Source organism: Panthera tigris, chromosome D2 (assembly GCF_018350195.1).
Source record: "Panthera tigris isolate Pti1 chromosome D2, P.tigris_Pti1_mat1.1, whole genome shotgun sequence".
Lineage (NCBI taxonomy): Eukaryota > Metazoa > Chordata > Mammalia > Carnivora > Felidae > Panthera > Panthera tigris.
In genome coordinates, this window is record NC_056670.1 from 24,518,287 (window position 1) to 24,539,118 (window position 20,832).

Here is a 20,832-nt window from a genome sequence, read left to right on the forward strand (position 1 = left end):
CAGAAATAAAAAGGTAATAGATTATAATTTGAAGAGATTAAATCTTTCTGTGTCTCTGTGGCATTAATATTGCAACTAAAAAGAATCACCTGTATAAGTGCACTGTCCATCTAATTCTAATATGTCAACATGGGATAAGGTGCAAGAGAAAAAAAAAATCTATGCTTATTGTACTATTACAACAGAAAAAAGCTCACCTGGAAGATATTAAGATAAGAATTAAGGGCTTTTGGGGCACTTGGGTGGCTCAATGAGTTGAGCATTCAACTTCAGCTCAGGTCATGATCTCATGCTTTATGGGTTTGAGTCCCATGTTGGGCTCTGTGCTGACAGCTCAGAGCCTGGAATCTGCTTCAGATTCTGTCTCCCTTTTTCTCTGCCCCTCCTCCACTCATACTTTCTCTCTCTCTCTCTCTCTCTCAAAAATAAATAACCATTAAAAAGAAAAGTTATGGGTTTTGGGGGCACCTAGGTGACTGTCAGTTAAGTGTCTGACTCTTGATTCTGGCTCACATCATGATCTCACAGTTCATGGGATCGAGTCCCACGTCAGGCTCTGTGCTGTTAGTAGGGAGCCTTCTTGGGATTCTCTCTCTTCCTCTGTCCCTCCCCTACTTGCACACATGTGCGCTTTCTATCTCAAATAAATAAAACATTAAAAAAATTTAAGAGTTTTTAAAAGTGTCCATTGATTGTTAATTTTGTCAAGATCAAAACTGCTTTAAAAAAAAAAAAAAACAAAAAACAACACAAGGGGCACCTGGGTGGCTCAGTCAGTTAAGTGTCCGACTTCGGCTCAGGTCATGATCTCATGGTTAGTGACATTGAACCCCGTGTCAGGCTCTGCGTGGACAGCTCAGAGCCTGGAGCCTGCTTCAGATTCTGTGTCTCCCTCTCCCTCTGCCCCTCCCCTGCTTGCTTGCTCTCTCTCTTTCAAAAATATTAAACATTAAAAGAAATACAGAACTTCCCTGGAACAAAATCTGAATAAAAGTTTTGTCATATTTTCTAAAACAAAATAAGAGAAAAAAAATCTCACTAAAGTGGAGTATAAGGATAGAAGATGGGAGTCATACATTTGAGGTCAATTACAGACCCCAAGAGAAGATTCCTGAAGAGGAAACAATCATTGATTACAGGCCCCAACAGGGAAAGATGTACATTGTACCTCCTATAAGAAATCAACTACCCGGCAATTCAGCCAATGAGAAACTGTCATCACACTGAAATCTTGTTCTAACAGACGTTAGCTCAAAACAACCCCTCCCAATTTCCTCCTTTTACACAGAATAACTTTTCTTACATTTGTTGGACTTGACTATGGCTTTTCCACAACTTGCATGTTTCAAATTGCAACTGTCTGCCATTCCTGAATAACCCATTTTTTGCTAGTAAAATAACTTTAATTTTTATAAGACTAACAGTAAAAAGCTGGGTTATTTCTCTTTTTTTGACCTATGTATGTAAAAAAAATTATAATAATATAGACTAGGGATGCCTGGGTGGCTCAGTTAAACATCCAACTTGGGCTCAGGTCATGATCTTGCAGTTCGTGGGTTCGAGCAGGCTCTGTACTGACAGCTCAGAGCCTAGAGCCTGCTTCGGATTCTGTGTGTGTGTCTCTCTCTCTCTCTCTCTGCCCATCTGCTGCTTGTACGCATGTGCACGCTCTCTCTCTCTCTCTCTCTCTCTCTCTCTCTCTCTCTCTCAAAAGTCAATAAACATTAAAAAAAAATAAAGACTAGACAATAAGTTAGTATCTAATGTACTTATGATCCCTTCACTATTTTTGCATTTTTTGATTTTATTATAACTAAACGTTTTCCTCATACATATAAAAATTTCACAAGTGGGGTGCCTGGATGGTTCAGTCGGTTAAGCATCTGACTCTTGATTTCAGCCCAGGTCATATCATCACAGTTGTGAGATCAAGCCCTGCATCGGACTCGGTGCTGAGTGTGAAGCCTTCTTGGGATCTCCTCTCTCCTTCTCTGTCTCTCTCTCAAAATAAATAAACTTTAAAAAAAAAAAAAAGTAATGAAAAGGGGCGCCTGGGTGGCTCAGTCAGTTAAGTGTCCAACTCTTGATTTAGGCTCAGGTCATAATCTCATGGTTAGTGAGTTCAAGCCCCGCATCCAGCTCTGGGCTAACAGTGCAGACTCTGCTTGGGATTCTCTTTCTATCTCCTCTGTCCCTACCCTGCTCTCTCTCTCTCTCTCTCAAAGTAAATAAACTGAAAAAAAAAAAAATTTTTTTTTTTAACTTCACAAGTAATTGTCTCAGTCAAGAATCCAGAAAGTATAGACATTTGTTCAAAATGAATACATTTTGATTTACTATTTCCTCAACTCTGCCAAGGTTCAAAATACTAAAACTTGAACAAAACATATTAAAAAATTACAGGGCAGGGGGCACCTGGGTGGCTCAGTCAGTAAGCACCCAAGTTTGGCTCAGGTCATGATGTTGCAGTTTGTGAGTTCAAGCCCCGCATTCAGCTCTGTGCTGACAGCTCAGTGGCTGGAGCCTGCTTTGGATTCTGTGTCTCCCTCTCTCTCTGTTCCTCCCCCATTCTCTCACTCTCAAAAATAAATAAAGATTAAAATAAAATATAAAATTACAAGGTACATACGGTCAGTTTCCTTATTCTCTAAGCTTTTTTTTTTTGTTTATATTTATTTATTTATTTATTTTGAGAGAGAGAGTGTGTGCAAGCAGGAGAAGGACAGAGAGGGCGAGAGAGAGAACCCCAAAAAGGCTCCACATTGTCAGCACAGAGCCCAATGAGGGGCTCGGCCCCATGAACCACAAGATCATGACCCAAGTGGAAATCAGTAAAACATTGAACCAACTGAGCCACCCAGGTGCACCCCTTATTCTCTAAGTTTTAACCTTCCTTAAACAAGATTTCTTGAGAGAGAAAAACAGAACAGTTTTCTAAAATATATATGAGGAATCAATTGAGAATAGAGTCTAATTGCAGAGGAGATTAAAGAAAAAACCCTATAAAAAGTCTACACATATACATGCCATCCTTAACAGATTGTAATTTTACGTCATAAGTATAAAACTTTGAAAAAGTAGTGTCTACAAGGAATTGATACCTCATGAAATAATTTAAATACAGTTTAAAAATTTTAATTTAAAGTATTCTGATATGTACCTCTTTTGTATAGTAAATAACCACCATCAAAATATCTGTACTTTTTTTCTACATTTTTGAATACAGAAAATTGTGATGCAATTTTACTCAAAGACAAACTGCTATACACCTAATCTAAAAGGAAAACTCTATACATTTCCACTGATTACAATTATAAAATGAAAGTAATGTAAAGGAAATAACTTCAACAGTCTATTACAAACCTAAGGCAAGATAAGATATAAGATGCTAGTAATATTATTATGTCAACTTTTTTTTTAAAACATTTTCTTACATATAACCTCTACATAAGCTAAAAATATACACAGAGGAATAGAGAGGGGACACTATTTGTAGTCCAAAAATTGTGCATGGGTAATCAAATCAATGACTTACAAAGGTATGTATTAATGACTTAGGACATATCCACATATATTTAAAAATCAGAATATATAGTGTCTAAGAATAAACCTACAAAAACACAAGACCTACATGAAGAAAATCTGTAGAACTTAAAAAAAAAGAAAACCTGAATAGGGAGAGGGATATTCCACGTCATTTGAACTACAGACTCAATAATGGAAAGGTATTCATTCCTCCCAAATTTGTCTATAATAAAATTGTATACAATTCCAAGCAAAATTAAACCATAGTATCTATGGGAGAAAGGGGAAAATGACAATTACAAAACTATTTTTAAATTAAATACAATGGGGCATCTGGGTGGTTCAACGGGTTAAGCGTCCAACTCTTGATTTGGGTTCAGGTCATGATCTCATGGTTCGTGGATTTGAGCCCCACATTGGGCTCTGTCCTCACAACTGCGAAGCCTGACTGGTATCCTCCTCCCCTACTCAATTCATGAGCACGTGCTCTCTCTCAAAAATAAACATTAAAAAATTTTAAATTAGGGACGCCTGGGTGGTTCAGTCAGTTAAGTGTCCAACTTCAGCTCAGGTCATGATCTCGCAGTCTGTGCTGACAGCTCAGAGCCGGGAGCCTGCTTCAGATTCTGTGAGACTCACTCTCTCTCTCTCTCTCTCTCCCCCCCTCCCCCACTCACACTCTGTCTCTCTCTCTCAAAAATAAACATTAAAATTTTTTTTTAATTTTTTTAAATTAAACACAATAAAATCTACCATACACATAACCAAGTGGGTTTTACTCCTGGAATGCAAGGATGATTTGAAATACAAAAATCAATGTAACATATACTATAGTTAAAAAGAAAAAAAATGGAAGGAAGGAAAAACCACAAGCTCATTTCAATTGATACAGAAAAAGCATCTGACAAAGTTAAATACCCTTTCATGACAAAAACACTCAACAAACTAGGAATGGAAGAAGAAAACTACCTCAACATAATAAAGGCCATAAATGAACATTCCACAACTAACATCATACTCAACAGTAAAGACTGCAAGCTTTTTCTCTAAGATTAAAAATAAGACAAGGATGCTCACTTTTTGCCACTTCTATTGAGTGTGTTACTAGAGTTGTAGATGGAAAATTAGACAAGAAAAAAAAGACCTCCAAACTGGAAAGAAGATTATCTGTTTACAGATGACATGATCACATATGTAGAACACTCCTAAGAATTTCACACAAACAAAAAACTGTTAGAATAAAATTCAGAAAAGTTGCAGGATAAAAAATCAGCACATAAAAATCAGCTGCATTTCTATATATTAATAATGAGGAATACAAAAGAGAAATTAAGAAAACAATTCCATTTACAGTAGCATCAAAAAGTATAAAATACTAAGAATTAACTAAAGAGGCAAAAGACTTGTACACTGACAACTACAAAATACTGCTGAAAAAAAAATTAAAGACATAATGGAAAGACATTCTGTGTTCACGGATTGGAAAACTTAATACTTTTAAGATATTGACACTACCCAAAAGGATCTATGATTTGATACAATATCAAAATCCCAATGCCATTTTTTTCCGTAACAAAAAAAAAAATCAATCCTAAAAGTCATATGGAATCTCAAGGACTCAATGAGCCAAAAGAATCTTGTAAGAAGAACAAAAGTTGGAGGTCTCATACTTCCTGATTTTAAACTTACTACAAATATAAAGGAATCAAAACAGTGTGGTACTGGAATATAGACACACAGACCAATGGAATAGAATAGAGAACCTGGAAATAAACCCTCACATATACTGTCAAGTGATTTTTTGCCAAGAGTGTCAAGACTACTCAATGAAAAAAGAACAGTCTTTTCAACAAATAGTGCTGGGAAAACCATACCACATTCAGAAGAATGAAGGATCCTTGTCTTACATGTGTATATATACACATATATATATATTACTATATATATATTGCTATATATATATTACTATATATATATTACCATATATATATTACCATATATATATATATATAGAACTAAACACAAGAATTAAAACTATAAAAGATGGGGTCTCTGGGTAGCTCAATCAGTTAAGTGTCCAACTTTGGCTCAGGTCATGATCTCACTCACAGTTCCTGAGTTTGAGCCCTGTGTTGGTCTCTGTGCTGACAATGCAAACCCTGGGGCCTGCTTCGAGAGTTCTGTGTCTCCATCTCTTTCTGCCCCTCCCCTGCTCACGCCCTTTCTCTGAAAAATAAACATTTGGGGCACCTGGGTGGCTCAGTCCGTTGAACATCCGACTTCAGCTCAGGTCATGATCTAACTGTCGGTGAGTTCAAGCCCCGCGTCAGGCTCTGTGCTGACAGCTGGGAGCCTGGAGCCTATTTCAGATTCTGTGTCTCCCTCTCTCTCTGCCCCTCCCCCACTCATGCTCGCTCTCTCTCTCTCTCTTTCTCTCTCTGTCAAAAATAAATAAACATTGAAAAATATAAATAAATAAACATAAAAAAACTATAAAGAAAACATTAGCACGGGGCACCTGGATGGCTCAGTCGGTTGAGCATCCAACTCTTGATTTCAGGTGAGGTCATGATCTCATGGGTTAGTAAGTTCAAACCCCATGTCAGGCTCAGTGCTGACACTGCAGAGTCTGCTTGGAATTCTTTCTCTCTCCCTTGCTCTCCTTCCCCCACTTATGTGTGTTGACTCTCTAAATAAATAAATTACAATACGCTTAAAAAAAAAAAAAAAAGAAAGAAAGAAACACCACACACAAAAGCTTCACAGCATAGGATCTAGCAGTGACTTATTGGATATGAGGCCAGAATCAGACAACAAGAGAAAAAAGATAAACTGGACTACATCAAAATTTAAACCTTTTGTGTAAGACTACAAAAAAGAAACCCACAGAATGAGAGAAAATAATTGCAAATCATCTTTCTGAGAAAGCATTAATATACACAATATATAAGGAGCTCCACAACAAAACAAAATAACCAACCTAATCCAAAAATGAGCAAAAAATCAAACATTCTCCAAAGAAGATATACAAATAGCCATAAGCACCTGAAAAGGTGCTCAACATCACTAATCATTAAGGAAATGCCAATCAAAACCATGATAATATACCACTTTATGCCCATTAGGATAGCTATTTAAATACACACAAAACAGCTCAGAAAAGAGCAAGTGCTGACTAGGATGCTGAGAAATTGGAATTCCCATGCATTGCTGGAGGTAATGTAAAAATGGTGCAGCTGCTGAGGAAAATACTATGGTGGTTCCTCACAGCACTACACATAGAATCACCATATGATCCAGCAACACCTCTTCTGAATTGAACAAGCATGGATTTGAACAAGTATCTATACACCAATGTTCAGAGCAGCATTTTTCACAATAGCCAAAAGGTGTAACTTGAGTTGTTAAATGTCCATCAATAGATAAGTGGATAAAGAAAAAGGAGTATGTACATGCAAAAAAATATTATTCAGTCATAAAAATGAATGACGTTATGATTCTTGCTAAAACAGGGATGAACCTTAAAAACATTATACTAAGTTAAATAAATATTAGGTTCTTCTCCAGGTTCTCCTGATCACTAAAACATTATAGACCTGGACCTCATTAATCTCTTGCAGAAATATCATCATCAAGTGCCACTTTATAATTATACCTTTGGTCCTTAATTACTAAAAAAAGAACTCTTTATTTGCTATAATAATATTCACTGTCTTTAACAAAACTTGTATGCTACTTAATTCTCCTGTATAAGTTACCAGTTTCAGAATTGTTTGTGAGGAAAAGTTTCTCTTTAAAAATAGCATACTTTCTTTTCCCTGGTAAAAGAACGGCATAACCTAATTTTTTTGACCTGAAAGTCATTATTAAATAAAAATGATAAAATCAAAGCTGTTCTAATTGAAAGGCTTGAGGACCAAAATTCAGCACCTTTCAGTTTCCTCCTTTTCTCCTGCACCATCTGGCCATTCACTTTTCCAACAGACAGCAGAAAGCAATCCAAAAAGCCAGTAAGCAAGGCTTAGTGAAAACTGCTTTGAAAACCAATGCTATCAAGGAAAATCAATTCTCATTTTGGCTCTGAAAGCTAAGAAATTCAGAAGCAAACTTTATGCAATATTATGTTAGCCCTCTTTATAAGCAAATTTATACCTTTTTCCTTTTTTGCAGCTTTAACTTTATATTTCAAGGGGAATTAATCCTTATTTCCATAAAAATGTATGTGTGTTTCTAGATTTCAAAACCATTATGGAAAGATGGGACACACATAGTCTATATTCATATTCATTATTTATTCCTTTATTCATATGAACAATGTAAAATGTTTTCCCTTAAAACATTCACTTTTGTAGTAATATATGATAAGAGATTTTGAAAGTTAAGGCAATTACACATTTAAGGGAAAAAGGGAAACATTTTAAAATATGATCTACATATTTTCATCAATGTGACTCTGAAAAAGAAAGACTAAATTAATAGTGGTGCCATATAACATATTGGAACACTTTATCAACTTCAAATTGTCTCAAAATTAAATATCTTACCAAGTACTTACATTGCCTTGATGTAAAGTATTCAATCTAAGCAATGACAATTTAGGGAGGAAATAAATTCTATATTCAATATATATAAATTCATTTTACATTAAATGGCAATGCATAACTTTATCCACACATTGCCATACTACTTCTTTCTCTGACATTCCTCTGAGCCTAAAGATGTTTTCTGAATCATACTTAAACTCATAATTTTGACAGATGGATCAGATGTTTCAGCTCGTAAGTGACAGTCTTTCACAACACATGAATTAGTCACACAGACCTCTTCTAGCTTTGAAAAATTCTAAAATCTATTCTAGGAATAGTGAGTTTCTACTGCATGTTCTACTGTTTTTATATTCTCTGGCATGTGACAGGAAATCTTCTACATTTAAAATACATAATGTTCACAGCAATATAGCAACATAGCAAATACTAGAAGACATCTGAAATGATGATGAAGAAGCCAAATTCAACTAAAACTTTTAAGCACCTGCCATTATACCAATGTAAATAATTCTAACTAAGGAAACAGATGAACAGGCATCTTCATTACAAGTTTTCAAGGGTTATAATTAAACCCATTCAAGGGGTTAGTAAAATTAAAACTTTTCATAATAATACTTAGACATTATTTGCCTTTTCCACTTTTATTCTCTCATCAGTGTACAAGCAATTTTTTACAGGCTACATGTAGCATAATAGCACTGTTCTGACAGGTAATGGAATATCTATTTCTATGTCCTGACTTCTAAATTTAATTTTTAATACAGTAAATGTCAACAGATATAACCCACAAAAACCAAAGCTCTATGGGATTCTTAATAATTTTTAAGAGTTTAAAGGGATACTAAGACTGAAAAGTTCTACAAGTTCACACACTTTGCAGTTAGACTACTACCAGTATATCATCACTTAATATTCTTTTTTCTTTTTCTTTTAAAGAGAGAGAAAGAGAGCGGTGGGGGGGGGGGGGCAAAGGGAGAAAGAGAGAGAATCTTAAGCAGGCTCCATGCTTAGCATGGAGCCCAAGGTAGGGTTCGGTTCCACAACCCTGGGATCATGACCTGAACTGAAATCAAGAGTCAGACGGTCAACCGACTGAGTCACCAGAATCTCATTTGATATTCCTGATGAGTGATAAGTCACTTTTGACATGAACTACAAACTGTGACTTAATTTCAAAAACATTAAAATGTGGAAAATGTATATCTTAAAATCAAAGAAAAGTAGTACTTCCAAATTCATGAATAACAAATTGGATTCTTTCAAAAACAAGTGGAATAACTAGTAACACTTTATGTATAATTTGATTAGGAGTCTATTTTCTCATTTGATTCAGTTCATGCAATACCAAAGTAATACCAATTTTAATAAAAAAAGAATATGCCTATCAGTTTGACATGAGAATCTTTACCAGCAAATGAAATTTGAAAGTAAACATAAAATACATTTCATTATTTCATAAATAGTTGGTTATTAAATTTTTTAATTGCAATAAAAGACTTTTACTAAATACCACAACAGTTTGCATAAGGGATTAGAGAATTTTAAATTTCAAAAGATAGGGGACAAGACTGAGGAGGTATAAACACTAGGGTAATGGAGTTTGGACTTTATTGGAAGAGCAAAAGAAAAACTACTTAAGTGAGCTAATGGGAAACTCAGTCTGATAATCTGTCCACAGTGTGTAGAACAGACTGGAAAAGGAAGAAACTTGAAAGTGAAAAGATCACTTACTATATGCATAAGGCAGTGAAAGTTGTAGCCTTTGGCAGTACAGATTGAAAAAACAGAGGGAACAAGAAGGGAGAACAGATTGCAATTTGAAGGAAGAAATTTGCAGAACTCATACCTACATTCTAAGTGGAAAGGTGAAAGTAAATGACAGTTTTAAAGCCAGTATGAGACTACTTTAAGGTAAGTCTCAAAAGGGGCACTCGTTCCATATGAAGATAATGAACACTAGACATTATATCATACTCAAAGGTGGGACATTCATGTAAAGACATCAAAGAAGAAGGCAGAAATGGTGGATTCAAATTGAACTCCAATGCTTAAGCTGCAGGCAGACCTGTGAGTCATGATGCAAAGAAGTAGCAATAAATTCTCTAAAGAGAACACGAGTTAACAAACAAAACAAGACAGAAGAAAACAGTAATCAAAGAACTGAATCTCTACCACTAAATTAAGAAGATGGAAGAAACTAGTCAAAAAAGGAGGAAGTCCCAAAAGGACTTGAATAATGGGGCTATAAAAATTAAAAAAGAGCAAAGGTTCAGGGAGATCTTATTAAGATTTTATTTTTAAGTAATCTCTACACCCAAAGAGGGGCTCAAACCCACAACCCCAAATCAAGACTCACATGCACCGTGGACAGAGCCAGCCAGGCACCCCAGGAAGAACATTTATCATAGCAATAGAAGAGGCCTGTGTTTTGTTGTTGCTTTTACTTTGAAAGTCTGTGAATTACTAATCATTTAAAGAAGTAATTTTTCACTCCTTTTAATCAATTTGAACTATAGACTACTTTCATCAAAAAATCAAATATAAGCTGATAAAACATTCCAAGTGTATGAGAAAATATTATTGAATTATTTCAATATTATTGAAAATATTATTGAATTAATTATTGAATAATTATACAATTATTATTGTAACTTTGGGATATTTATTCTACTGCAATTTCTACAATCATAAAAATTCAAATCTTATAAACTCATCTTGACCATCCAAAAGAAATACTAGGGTCGCTTGGGTGGGTCAATCACTTAAGCATCTGACTCTTGATTTTGGCTCAGGTCATGATCTCAGTTTGTGAGATCAAGCCCCCAACAGTTCAAGCCCCACAACAGCACAGAGCCTATTTGGAATTCTGCATCCCACCCCACCCCCCACCCTCTGCCCCACTCCCTCCCCTGCTTGCATGTGCGCATTCTCTCTCTCTCTCTCTCTCAAAATAAACTTTAAAAAATCCTCAACAGAAATCACATTGTTTTAACACAAAATCACATTATCTTATAACAGATTTGTGGAATGTAACACAAAAAGTGTATCATAATGAAAACTTTCATTGACTCAGAATTAAGTGCTTTTGGGAGGAATCTGAAATTTATTTCTGCTTAATAAACATTTTATTCCAGGACATTCCAGGTAAAAACTATTAATATCATAATTCTGGAATTACAGAATAGAAAAAACTCTGAATCTAGACCAATTTTTTTTAATGTTTTTTATTTATTTTTGAGAGAGAGAGAGAGATGGAGCATGAGCAGGGGAGGGGCAGAGACAGAGAGGGAGACCCAGAATCGGAAGCAGGCTCCAGGCTCCCAGCTGTCAGCACAGAGCCCGATGCGGGGCTTGAACCCACAGACTGTGAGATCATGACCTGAGCTGAAGTCAGATGCTCAACTGACTGAGCCACCCAGGAGCCCCTAGACTAATTTCATTCACTCACTAGATAAATGAGAAAACTGAGAACCAAACTGTAAATCAAGTGAAACGTATAAACTATAAATCCAGTACTTTTGAGAAATATTTCAATGAAACCTAAGATCTTCCACATGTTCAGTTACATGGATTTATCTATACATACTTACAAGCAATTCCTATCTCTTCAAACTAATTTCAAAAAATGTTCTATTAAGACCTATTTTGTTGGGCTGTTTTGAACAAATACAGATGAAATACTGTACCCGAAATTTGTAATGTATTAAGAAATATGTAATCCAAAACTTTTATTAATTCTAAAGGGGTCTGCCACCAATCAATCCCGAAAGTCAGATTCTACCATATTCATACTTTTTATTAAAAGGTTTAAGCATTTATCTACCCTGCTCAATTTCAATAAATGAATTCCTATATGACTCCCAGTCCCAAATGGTTGAGAAATGGGGACTAGACTGTTATATCTCAGAATTTTAAGCCCTGTGTCCAACAGTGAAAGGATAACAAGCTGTTTTCTACTAATTAATCACTTATTCCATTATTAAATCAATAGGTTCTACATTATAAAATAAAGACTTTCATCAATGGTTTACTAGAATACTTTTATAAAATAGCTAGAATATAAAATTTTCTACATGAAAAGATTCCATCCAATTAAATAATTTCAAAGAATGTTTCAACATTTTGAAACTTTTTAATATTTCAGTAAGCATCTTAAAGGGCAAATTATGTAATTCTTAAAGATTTAGCAGATTAAGAATTTTTTATCAAATAAAATGTAAGTTTGTTAAAAATCTACACTGAAGAGACACCTGTGTGGCTCAGTCTGTTAGCATCCAGCTCTTGATTTTGGCTCAGGTCATGATCTCACAGTTTGTGGGTTCAAGCCCTGCACTGGGCTCTGCTCTGATTGTACAGATCCTGCTTGGGATTCTCTCTCTCTGCCCCTCCCCTGCTCTCTCTCTCTCTCTCTCTTTCTGAGCATAAATAAATAAACTAAAAAAAAAAAAATCTACATTGAAAACAACTGTTTACCTGAACATCAGGCAGAAATAGAATCACTGTCAAATTGAAACAAATGAAACTAGTAATGTTTGTTATCACTAAATCACCATTAAAAAACATCAATATTAATTTTTAAATAACAATCCTTTATCCCAAACCCTTCCAACTAGATGGATTTTAGAATTCAAAATTTTATAAAGTTAACTAGGGCATATATAGTGATAGCTAAATAGTGACACACTGCCGTCCATATGTCATATGTACATTACACGTAAAAGTATCTATGTTGTACATAAACCTGTGGAGTTTAGAGAAGCATCCTAAAATTAAACACATTAACATTTCTCTTACAAAATAAGAATATTCAGTTCATATTAGGTTTTACTTTTTAAAAAGTTCATTTGGTCAGGTTTTCCTGATGAATCATTACAAAAATTTTGTTGGTACAAAACTACAGTATTTGAATTTCAGAACTGTGGATAAAGAATAGTGTTCCTATAGGTATTTATCTGGCCAACAATAAACATACAACATTTATGGTATATAGCCTAAAAAATAAAGGTTAATTTCTTGTTAATTTCTGAAATATTAATAATACCTCTTTCCTGAAATTTCTTTGTAACTACAAGGGGTTTATAGCATACTTCCTGACATAAATATTCAAATGTTATTTCTTATTTTCCATTATTTAGGAACCTAGATATCTGTGTATCTTACATACATTGAAACCAATTTTTCAAAGCTTTGAAGACATGAAGACACAAAGCAGAATGTATCATCATTTCAGAAAATCATCACTGAAGTATGACAAAAGTCTGAATGTCTCAATATCAAATAGCAAACAAGGCAAGAATGTCATGAAAATACTTCTTATATGTGCTTTCCAAAAAAATGGAATAGAATATTACCATGTATATCAATCAGTTAAAATGCTTTTAGTTCCACAGAAAAAACAACAGAAAGAGACAAAATAAAATGTATTCTCCCAAAATGAAAAATCCCATACATGAAAAATCCAACAGTAGTATTTGGGCTTTAGAAAACAATTTGATCTGTTTGTCAGTTTTGCCCTCAAACTGGTTGACCTTAAAGCAGGGAAATGGCTGTAGCAATTTCAGCGTCATACCCACACACCACTATACTTGATTTCATTCTGATTGGACATAATTAGTTAAGGCCTGCAACCATCAGTGTAGCCAGAGGAGTTTAACTGCCTGATTATCTAAGGAATGCCATGGCCCATAGTTTAGCCAAACCACACAATAGATAATGGATATTGCGGAAATAACCACCAAGGTACACAATGTCACAAAACAAAAAAAAAATCCAAAAACAACAAAAAAAGAGACACTCAAAATTAATAAATAGTAATAGGTAATTGATCCCCATCATTCATACATATTTTTAAAGTTTCTTTATTTATTTTGAGAGAGACAGACAGAGACAGCATGAGCAGGGGAGGGGCAGAGAGAGGGAGAGAGAGAATCCCAAGCAGGCTGTGCTGTCAGCACAGAGCCCAATGTAGGGCTCAAACTCATGAACTATGGGGTCCTGACCTGAGCTGAAACCAAGAGCCTGATGTTTAACCAGCTGAGCCACCCAGGTGCCTCTATTTCTCATTTTTAAATACCCAGCTTAATACCTGGCCTTTTACAAACGTGATTATTTGTAAATCCATTCTTTGCATCATTTAAATTTCCATATAAGAAGGTTTTTAGTATATTTAACTTTGACGACTTGACTGTCATGAATGATATTCATAATTTAAAACTATATTTCCTAATTTTCATGCATCTACTTAAACAAAATATTGTGGAAAACAAAATATTATTCCAGGTTTGCTGTGAAATAATTTTAAAATGCTAAACCATAATCCAACTAGCTTCCACATAAAAACCAAATCATATCACAGTTAAGAGGAGGAAAAATAAATTTAGCACCTGCCTTTTACACACAAAAAAGTTACTGAATAGACACAATCTGTAGAATCACTAAGATCAGAAATTTTAAAGATTCTTTTTCTTCTTTCCAATGAGAATAACCAAAATCTTCAAAATTACCATTATCCTGCTTATTTCCTATTAGAAACACCTATTGGCGAAACAAACCTATTTTGTAAAATCAAGTCAACATTAATACATGCCCTACAAAACCGAACCATTGACTACAGTCATTAAACAGTGGTTTACAAAAACACAGACCAATGTAAATATTAAAATAGGTATGCACATGTATAGAGACAGTGAATTTGGAAATGTAAATTCGAAGATATACAAATGGAAAAATATTACCGTTTGAAGTTATCAATAAAAAATTAAATACCGCAGGACACTACCAATAAATTTCATGGATTATGCAGTCGTAAATCAACCCTGCAAAGGCTAGTCAGTCAATGCCTAGCCTCTACTCCGCCCCTTACCTCCAACCTGTCCCCAAGTGAAAACGTGCTTGGAACACTAACACAGCATATCCCGTCTTGAAACGGTGTACATTCCTACACTACTGAAAGAAAATATTGGCAGGATCATTTGAAAGGAAAAGAAAGAAAGCAAACCAAAGGACACTTCAGGTTCGGCAGGGAGTAGCATTTTAATTTATAATATTCCTTGCTTTATTTAAAATCGTATAAAACCCAGGATGTCTTTTAAAGCACAATTCACTTTCTAAAAAACCACAACACTATGGAAAAAAAAAATGAAAACAAGGGGTGGGTTAATTTCTATAACCCGTCAAATCAAAAATTTTCATTTTCATCGTTTCCAGTTAGAAATGCAAGCATCTGTATAAAGAGGTTGTATCAAGACGTCGCCACTACACAGTGTTTGCCTCGAAAACATACACAATCCCAGGACTGCCGGAAAAACCAAAGATCTGTCTTTTTCCTTTTCTCTCTCCCCTTCAGCAGCCTTACTGCCTAAGTTTTAAGTCTCCAACCCCTGCACTACTAAGACTTTTGCAAGGAAAGAGATGCTGGTGAAGATGGCCCCCTACCGCCATGAGTGGTCTTGTATTCTGTCCGCCACCCCCACCTGCCCCAGCGGCTCCGGCTCACAGCCCCGCCTTCGGTAAGGTCTCCCCGGCGGCCACCGCGGGCCATGACCCCCCCCCCCCCCCCGCCCCGCCGCTCTCCCAGACAGCAGCCAAGGGACCCGGCGGGGCGTGGGCAGGAGCCCGGGTCTCCCTCTCCGGACACTGGACAACACACCACTCCCACGGGGGAGCCACTTGCGAAGAGACCCCGGCAGGGGATGACGGCTAAGCGGCTGACTGCTCCAAAGAGGGGCGTGACCGCCAGCCTGCTGGGAGGCGCAAGGTACCAGAGGTAACCCCGCAAGGTGCTGCTGCCGCCAGGGACCAGTGGTGCAGGCGTGGGCCAGGAGGCTGAGGGACACTCGCTCTCTTACCGCCAGGTCCGGGTTTCGGCTGTCCCTGTGTGACACAGCTCGGATGACCCCTGCTCGCCAGCCCCGCCAACAGCGTCCACTCTCCCCGTGCTCTGGCCGAGCCTCTTCGCCGACCGCCACGCACAAGAACCGCTTCCCCACCAGTTCCAGCCGCGTCTCCACCGCCATAGCCATCACTGCCGAAGCGGCTGCTGCCTCCTCCACTGCGAGGTAATCGGTGAAACCCCGCTCCTACCGGCCGCCCATGCTGAGGAGGAGAGAGGACTGGGGGACCGCGGCAGCCCCGCGAGCAAGCGAGCGTCGATTCGGGGGCGCACCGGACGCTCTGCCCAGAAGGGCACAGCGACCTCGGTCTGTGGCAGTCCTCAACACTCCCCTGGACTCCCGACTCCCGACTCGCAGCCTCTGACTGTAGTCGCGCGCGCACGCGCGCACACACACGCGCACACACACGCGCGCGCGCGCACACACACACACACAAACTGACAGAAATCCCCACACCAGTCGCCGTCAGGCAGCCCCGGTCACTGCCGCCACCTCGTCGTGGACAGCACTACTCCGCCTCCCCCTCCACTCGCAGGCTGCGAGCGCCGCGTCTCCTTCCGCCGGCGCGGGCAGGGAGCCGCGGGAGACGGTCGGAGGAACAACCCCACTCGGAAAGTAGTGCCCCACGACGCTGCCGCGCGGAGGCCGCGGGACGAGCCAGTCTAAGAAGTAAGGGGAGCGGTGGTAGAAAGAATGCTCCCCTTCCGTGGCACTAGGAAGAGCGTTTGAGGTTCACCTCTCTAATAGCCGCTCCCGCAGAATGGAGGGGGTAGGTGACCCAAAAGTGAGGCGTGCCGGTTCCACTCTGGGTCACAAAATAAACCCCAGGTTAAATGCCGCATCTCCAGAGCGCTGTTTTTCGGAACACATGCCGCCTGCTGCCTGAGTTAGCCCGAATTTCGCCCGAAACAGCAGTCCTGTAGTGACAGCGGCAAAGCAGAGCAACACTTTCCACTGAAAACAGTCACTGCAGAACAGTCCACAATTCTAAACAAAAAATGAAGAAAACACTGTCATCCTTTCATCCTTCCCGTCTGCAACGACACTAATTACATGTTTGAACTATTCAGAGATTTACACCTCGCTACAGCTTTGTTGTAAGAATGCCAAACGCCCCGTGGAGGGCTTCTGTCACTGCCCCTAATATTTACAGTCTCTGTGCCAATTTGAGTCCTTTCAGTACCAGCACATACCTCAAACTCACTAGTCATACAATAAAAACTGGGAAAGGCTCCGGATTCAGTTATTAGAAAATACTGTGGAAAGAAAAGGTTTTTAGCCAATCACAATTCAGGAAAATATATTATGTTTACTTCCCGTCCAATCACAAGACTTTTAACCTATACACACAAAGATCTCAAACTTGGAATAATTACTCCTTCTTTGATCCAATCCTCGAGTTCTTCTAAATCAAACGTATCTTATACATGTCACTGAGCAGTTCGATTTCAGACATACATCTTGAGAACTACAGACTAAGATGTCTAAAATCTCAACTTGAATTAAGGAGCCTGTAAAATAATCTGGTGAAAATTACCTAACATGGCAGGAAAAAAGAGTTAAGATCACATTCAGATACCAAATTATCAATGATCTGCTTTGGCATCTTGGGCACCACACAACTGTTCCAATGGAAATTGCTTGCTTCCCAATCTCACTTTCTAGGAGCAAGTGAGAAAATATAAATAGTCACTTAAGAGATGAAAATAACATTCTTATTACATAAATCCCACTCACTAAATTATGTAGTTGGAGTACTGATTGTCAGGTTGCCTTACATAAAACTGCCACCTGATTTCATTTTTATAGGCGAATTTCTAAATGGACTCCTAAGAACCCTCATAACATGTTGAGTGCTATCCTTTTAAGTACCCTGAAAAACATGTAAATCCACCAAATCAATCAAAGGATTTCAAGGGCAGAAGGCCCTATGTTTCATAACCTTTTCAATCAAATGTCTTATATTCCCAGTACTACATTCCAAATAGTATTCTATGAAGTCCCTGACTCTGGCCAGTGTCTATGGTTTATAAGAAAAAAGATCACGAATTTGTGGATATTCTGCTTTTTGAGAAGACTGAAGTGTATATATTTTTTAATGTAGAATAAAAAGGCCTTAAAGGATTTTTTGTTTGCTTGCTGGCATTTTTTGCTTTGTTTCAGGGAGTGTTGATACGGTTTTGCAAGCAACTCGTAACTGTAAGTAATATGGAATTAAAATAAATTTTAAAGTCAGATTTGAAACCTCAGAATTTTGTTACTTTACATACTTTACTTTTATAAAGATCCTCAGAAAAATGCATTAGTCCGTTTTACTTCAAGTTATAGTACCTCTCACTATATAGGTAAAGAGTGACACAGAAGTGTTTAAAATGACTAGGTTTACTTAGAAAAGCTCAAAAATCAAAAATATAAACTTGATCTTCTACTTTTTCCATCCCCCCATGTAATGTTTACATTAAGTAAACTCACCCCCCTCAATTCAAGCAAACCTCATACATCAAATATTTTTATATAAAAGATACATTGCAAAATTACTTTGGTCTTTTTTTGTTTTGTTTTAAAGTTTATTTATTCATTTTCAGAGAAAGAAAGAGAGGAGAGAGAGACAGAGCATGCAAACAGGGGAGGGGGCAGAGAGAAGGGAGGAGAGAGAGAGAATCTCAAGCAGACTCCCCGCTGTCAGCACAGAGCCCTACGTGGGGCTCGAACTCACAAAACGGGAGATCATGACCTGAGTTGAAATCAAGAGTCAGATGCTTAACCACCTGAACCACCCAGGCGCCCCAAGATTATTTTGTTTTTTAAAAAACCATAAAAATTTATTCATAAAAACTATTTCTTTTATTTTTTTTAAAAGCTGACTTATAAAGGAAGGAAATATATTCATTGCAATGATAAGGGTCATAATTACCCACTTAATTATCAATAATTAGTAGTTCATGAAGCTTAGTTTCAGTAAGCAAATAGCCTACCGGCTATAAATTTTTCACTTTTTGATTTGGTGTAATTATAGAAAAGGCCAATTATCTGCTCTCCTAAATACCAGTATTCTGTGTCACTATAAGTGACAACAGAAAAAACACAGAGAGAAAAAATTGAGTGCATGAATCTTATAATAATATTTACTATTTATGGAACACTTACACTATGTGTCAGACATTATGCTAAGTACTTTACATCTATAATCTTACTTTATTTTAAAGATGAAGGAAATGAGGTTTAGAGAAGTTTAGTTACTCATCTAAGCATACACATAAGGATGATTACAAAACTAGGCCTTACGATTCCAAAGCACCCTGCATTATGCTAAATTGTCACTTAAAAGAAACATGAAGGTCAGTCAACAAATTGCTACCTCCTTATTAACACAAGTTATTCATAACTTATTTACTTACTTAGCACTTGTTATGTGTCTCACACCCTGCAAGTTTTGGAGATAGGTCCTGTGTCCTTGAGAAGCTCATAGTGTATGTGGAAAAACAGACAATAGAAATGCTTCAGTTTGTTTATTTAAGGAAGCATCAATAGAATGGCATACAAGATAAGTTTAGTGTATTTTAACAAATAATTTTCAAATCTATTATAACTTAGAGGCTTTTATTAATTGTCAAATGTAAAGACTGGATTGAATTATGGGGTCACTGACTTTATACACAAGCCCATCTACGAACTGTGAAAGTCAATATTACGATGAAGGAAGCCAGGGTAATGTGTTTAATAAAGTACTTCTTCTACATAATTAATAAATGAATAAATAAATAAATAAATCTAAAAATAAAAAATAAGAATAAAAAAATAAAATGAAGGAATCCAAGAATTACAACTGAATTACACAAGTGGAAGACCAAGAACAGAATGGAAATAAATTTATGTTACTGTGGTTATTATTAAACCTTAAATAATTTCCATTTAAGTATTTCCCTAAGCACTTATTTAAACTGAATTCCTTGATCATATTTATGTTAATGAAAATATAACTCAAATGTCACTTCCTAAAGAAAGCCATCTCTGATTCCCAGACTAGGTCGAATCCCACCCCCCCCCCCAACTATGGATTTTCAAAACATTCCCTATTTGTCTTAGTACTTTACCACAACTGCACTTATACCATTAATTGTATAATTGATTGCTTTATATCTGTGTCTCTTGATAGGGTATAAGCTCCAATAAGGGCAAGCACAATGTATCTTTTTCCTAACTATACCCCCAGTATCAACTAAACTTTGTGCAGAGTAGATACTCAGTAAATGCTATCAAATCAAGTAATGAATATATCAAAATGTACCTTTTTCTAAATCCAACCAAGTTAAGCAGAACTTCAAATCTCTATATCAAGAGTCATAAATATGAGTTTACATTCTTTCTACAGTTATTCATTGCCTTTAAAATAATGGCTTATACACATTATTTCATTTCATTATAGAGGTACAATGTAAAGCCTTCATAAAACTTGAGCTTCCCAGAAAAGCAAGGTTGTTCTTGGGGATAATTCCTAAAGAACACATACAAAGAAAGAGTTACAGTTGACAAGAAAAACATTCATTTCGTTACCAAACTACCAATTTGATGCAAACCCAAAAATGATCCTATGAGTACATATCCAAAACACCAGTCTATTCTTAGTATTCTAAAGAGAACAATCTCAAATAATGTCTTTGATGAAGCCAACATACAAACATAATTTCCTCACTGTCCTCTTGATCCCATGTGGACTGAGGAGGACAGAGAAAGAAGAACGGAAGGCAGAAGTAAAGGAAGGAAAGAGGAAAAGAGCAATCTCCCCTCAGCCTTTTAACTGTATGCTCTGCACATTTGTTACCCAGTTTCCAATTTATATTCTGGCTGCACAGGGACCTAGCCACTTC

General features: G+C 36.9%; 1 protein-coding gene across 6 annotated transcripts in view; it reads right to left on the minus strand.

Annotated features, from left to right (window-relative positions):
- Positions 1–16,102, minus strand: part of JMJD1C (jumonji domain containing 1C) — a 263,036-nt gene extending 246,934 nt beyond the window's left edge. For 5 of the 6 annotated variants that reach the window (XM_042961150.1, XM_042961151.1, XM_042961149.1 and 2 more), the window contains exon 1: positions 15,920–16,102. In XM_042961150.1, coding sequence (XP_042817084.1) covers positions 15,920–16,093 — 174 coding nt within the window. In that variant the 5' untranslated portion in view covers positions 16,094–16,102. The remainder of the gene's footprint in view (positions 1–15,919) is intronic. The other variant, XM_042961155.1, reaches the window with a different exon arrangement.
- Positions 16,103–20,832: the final 4,730 nt, after the last annotated feature.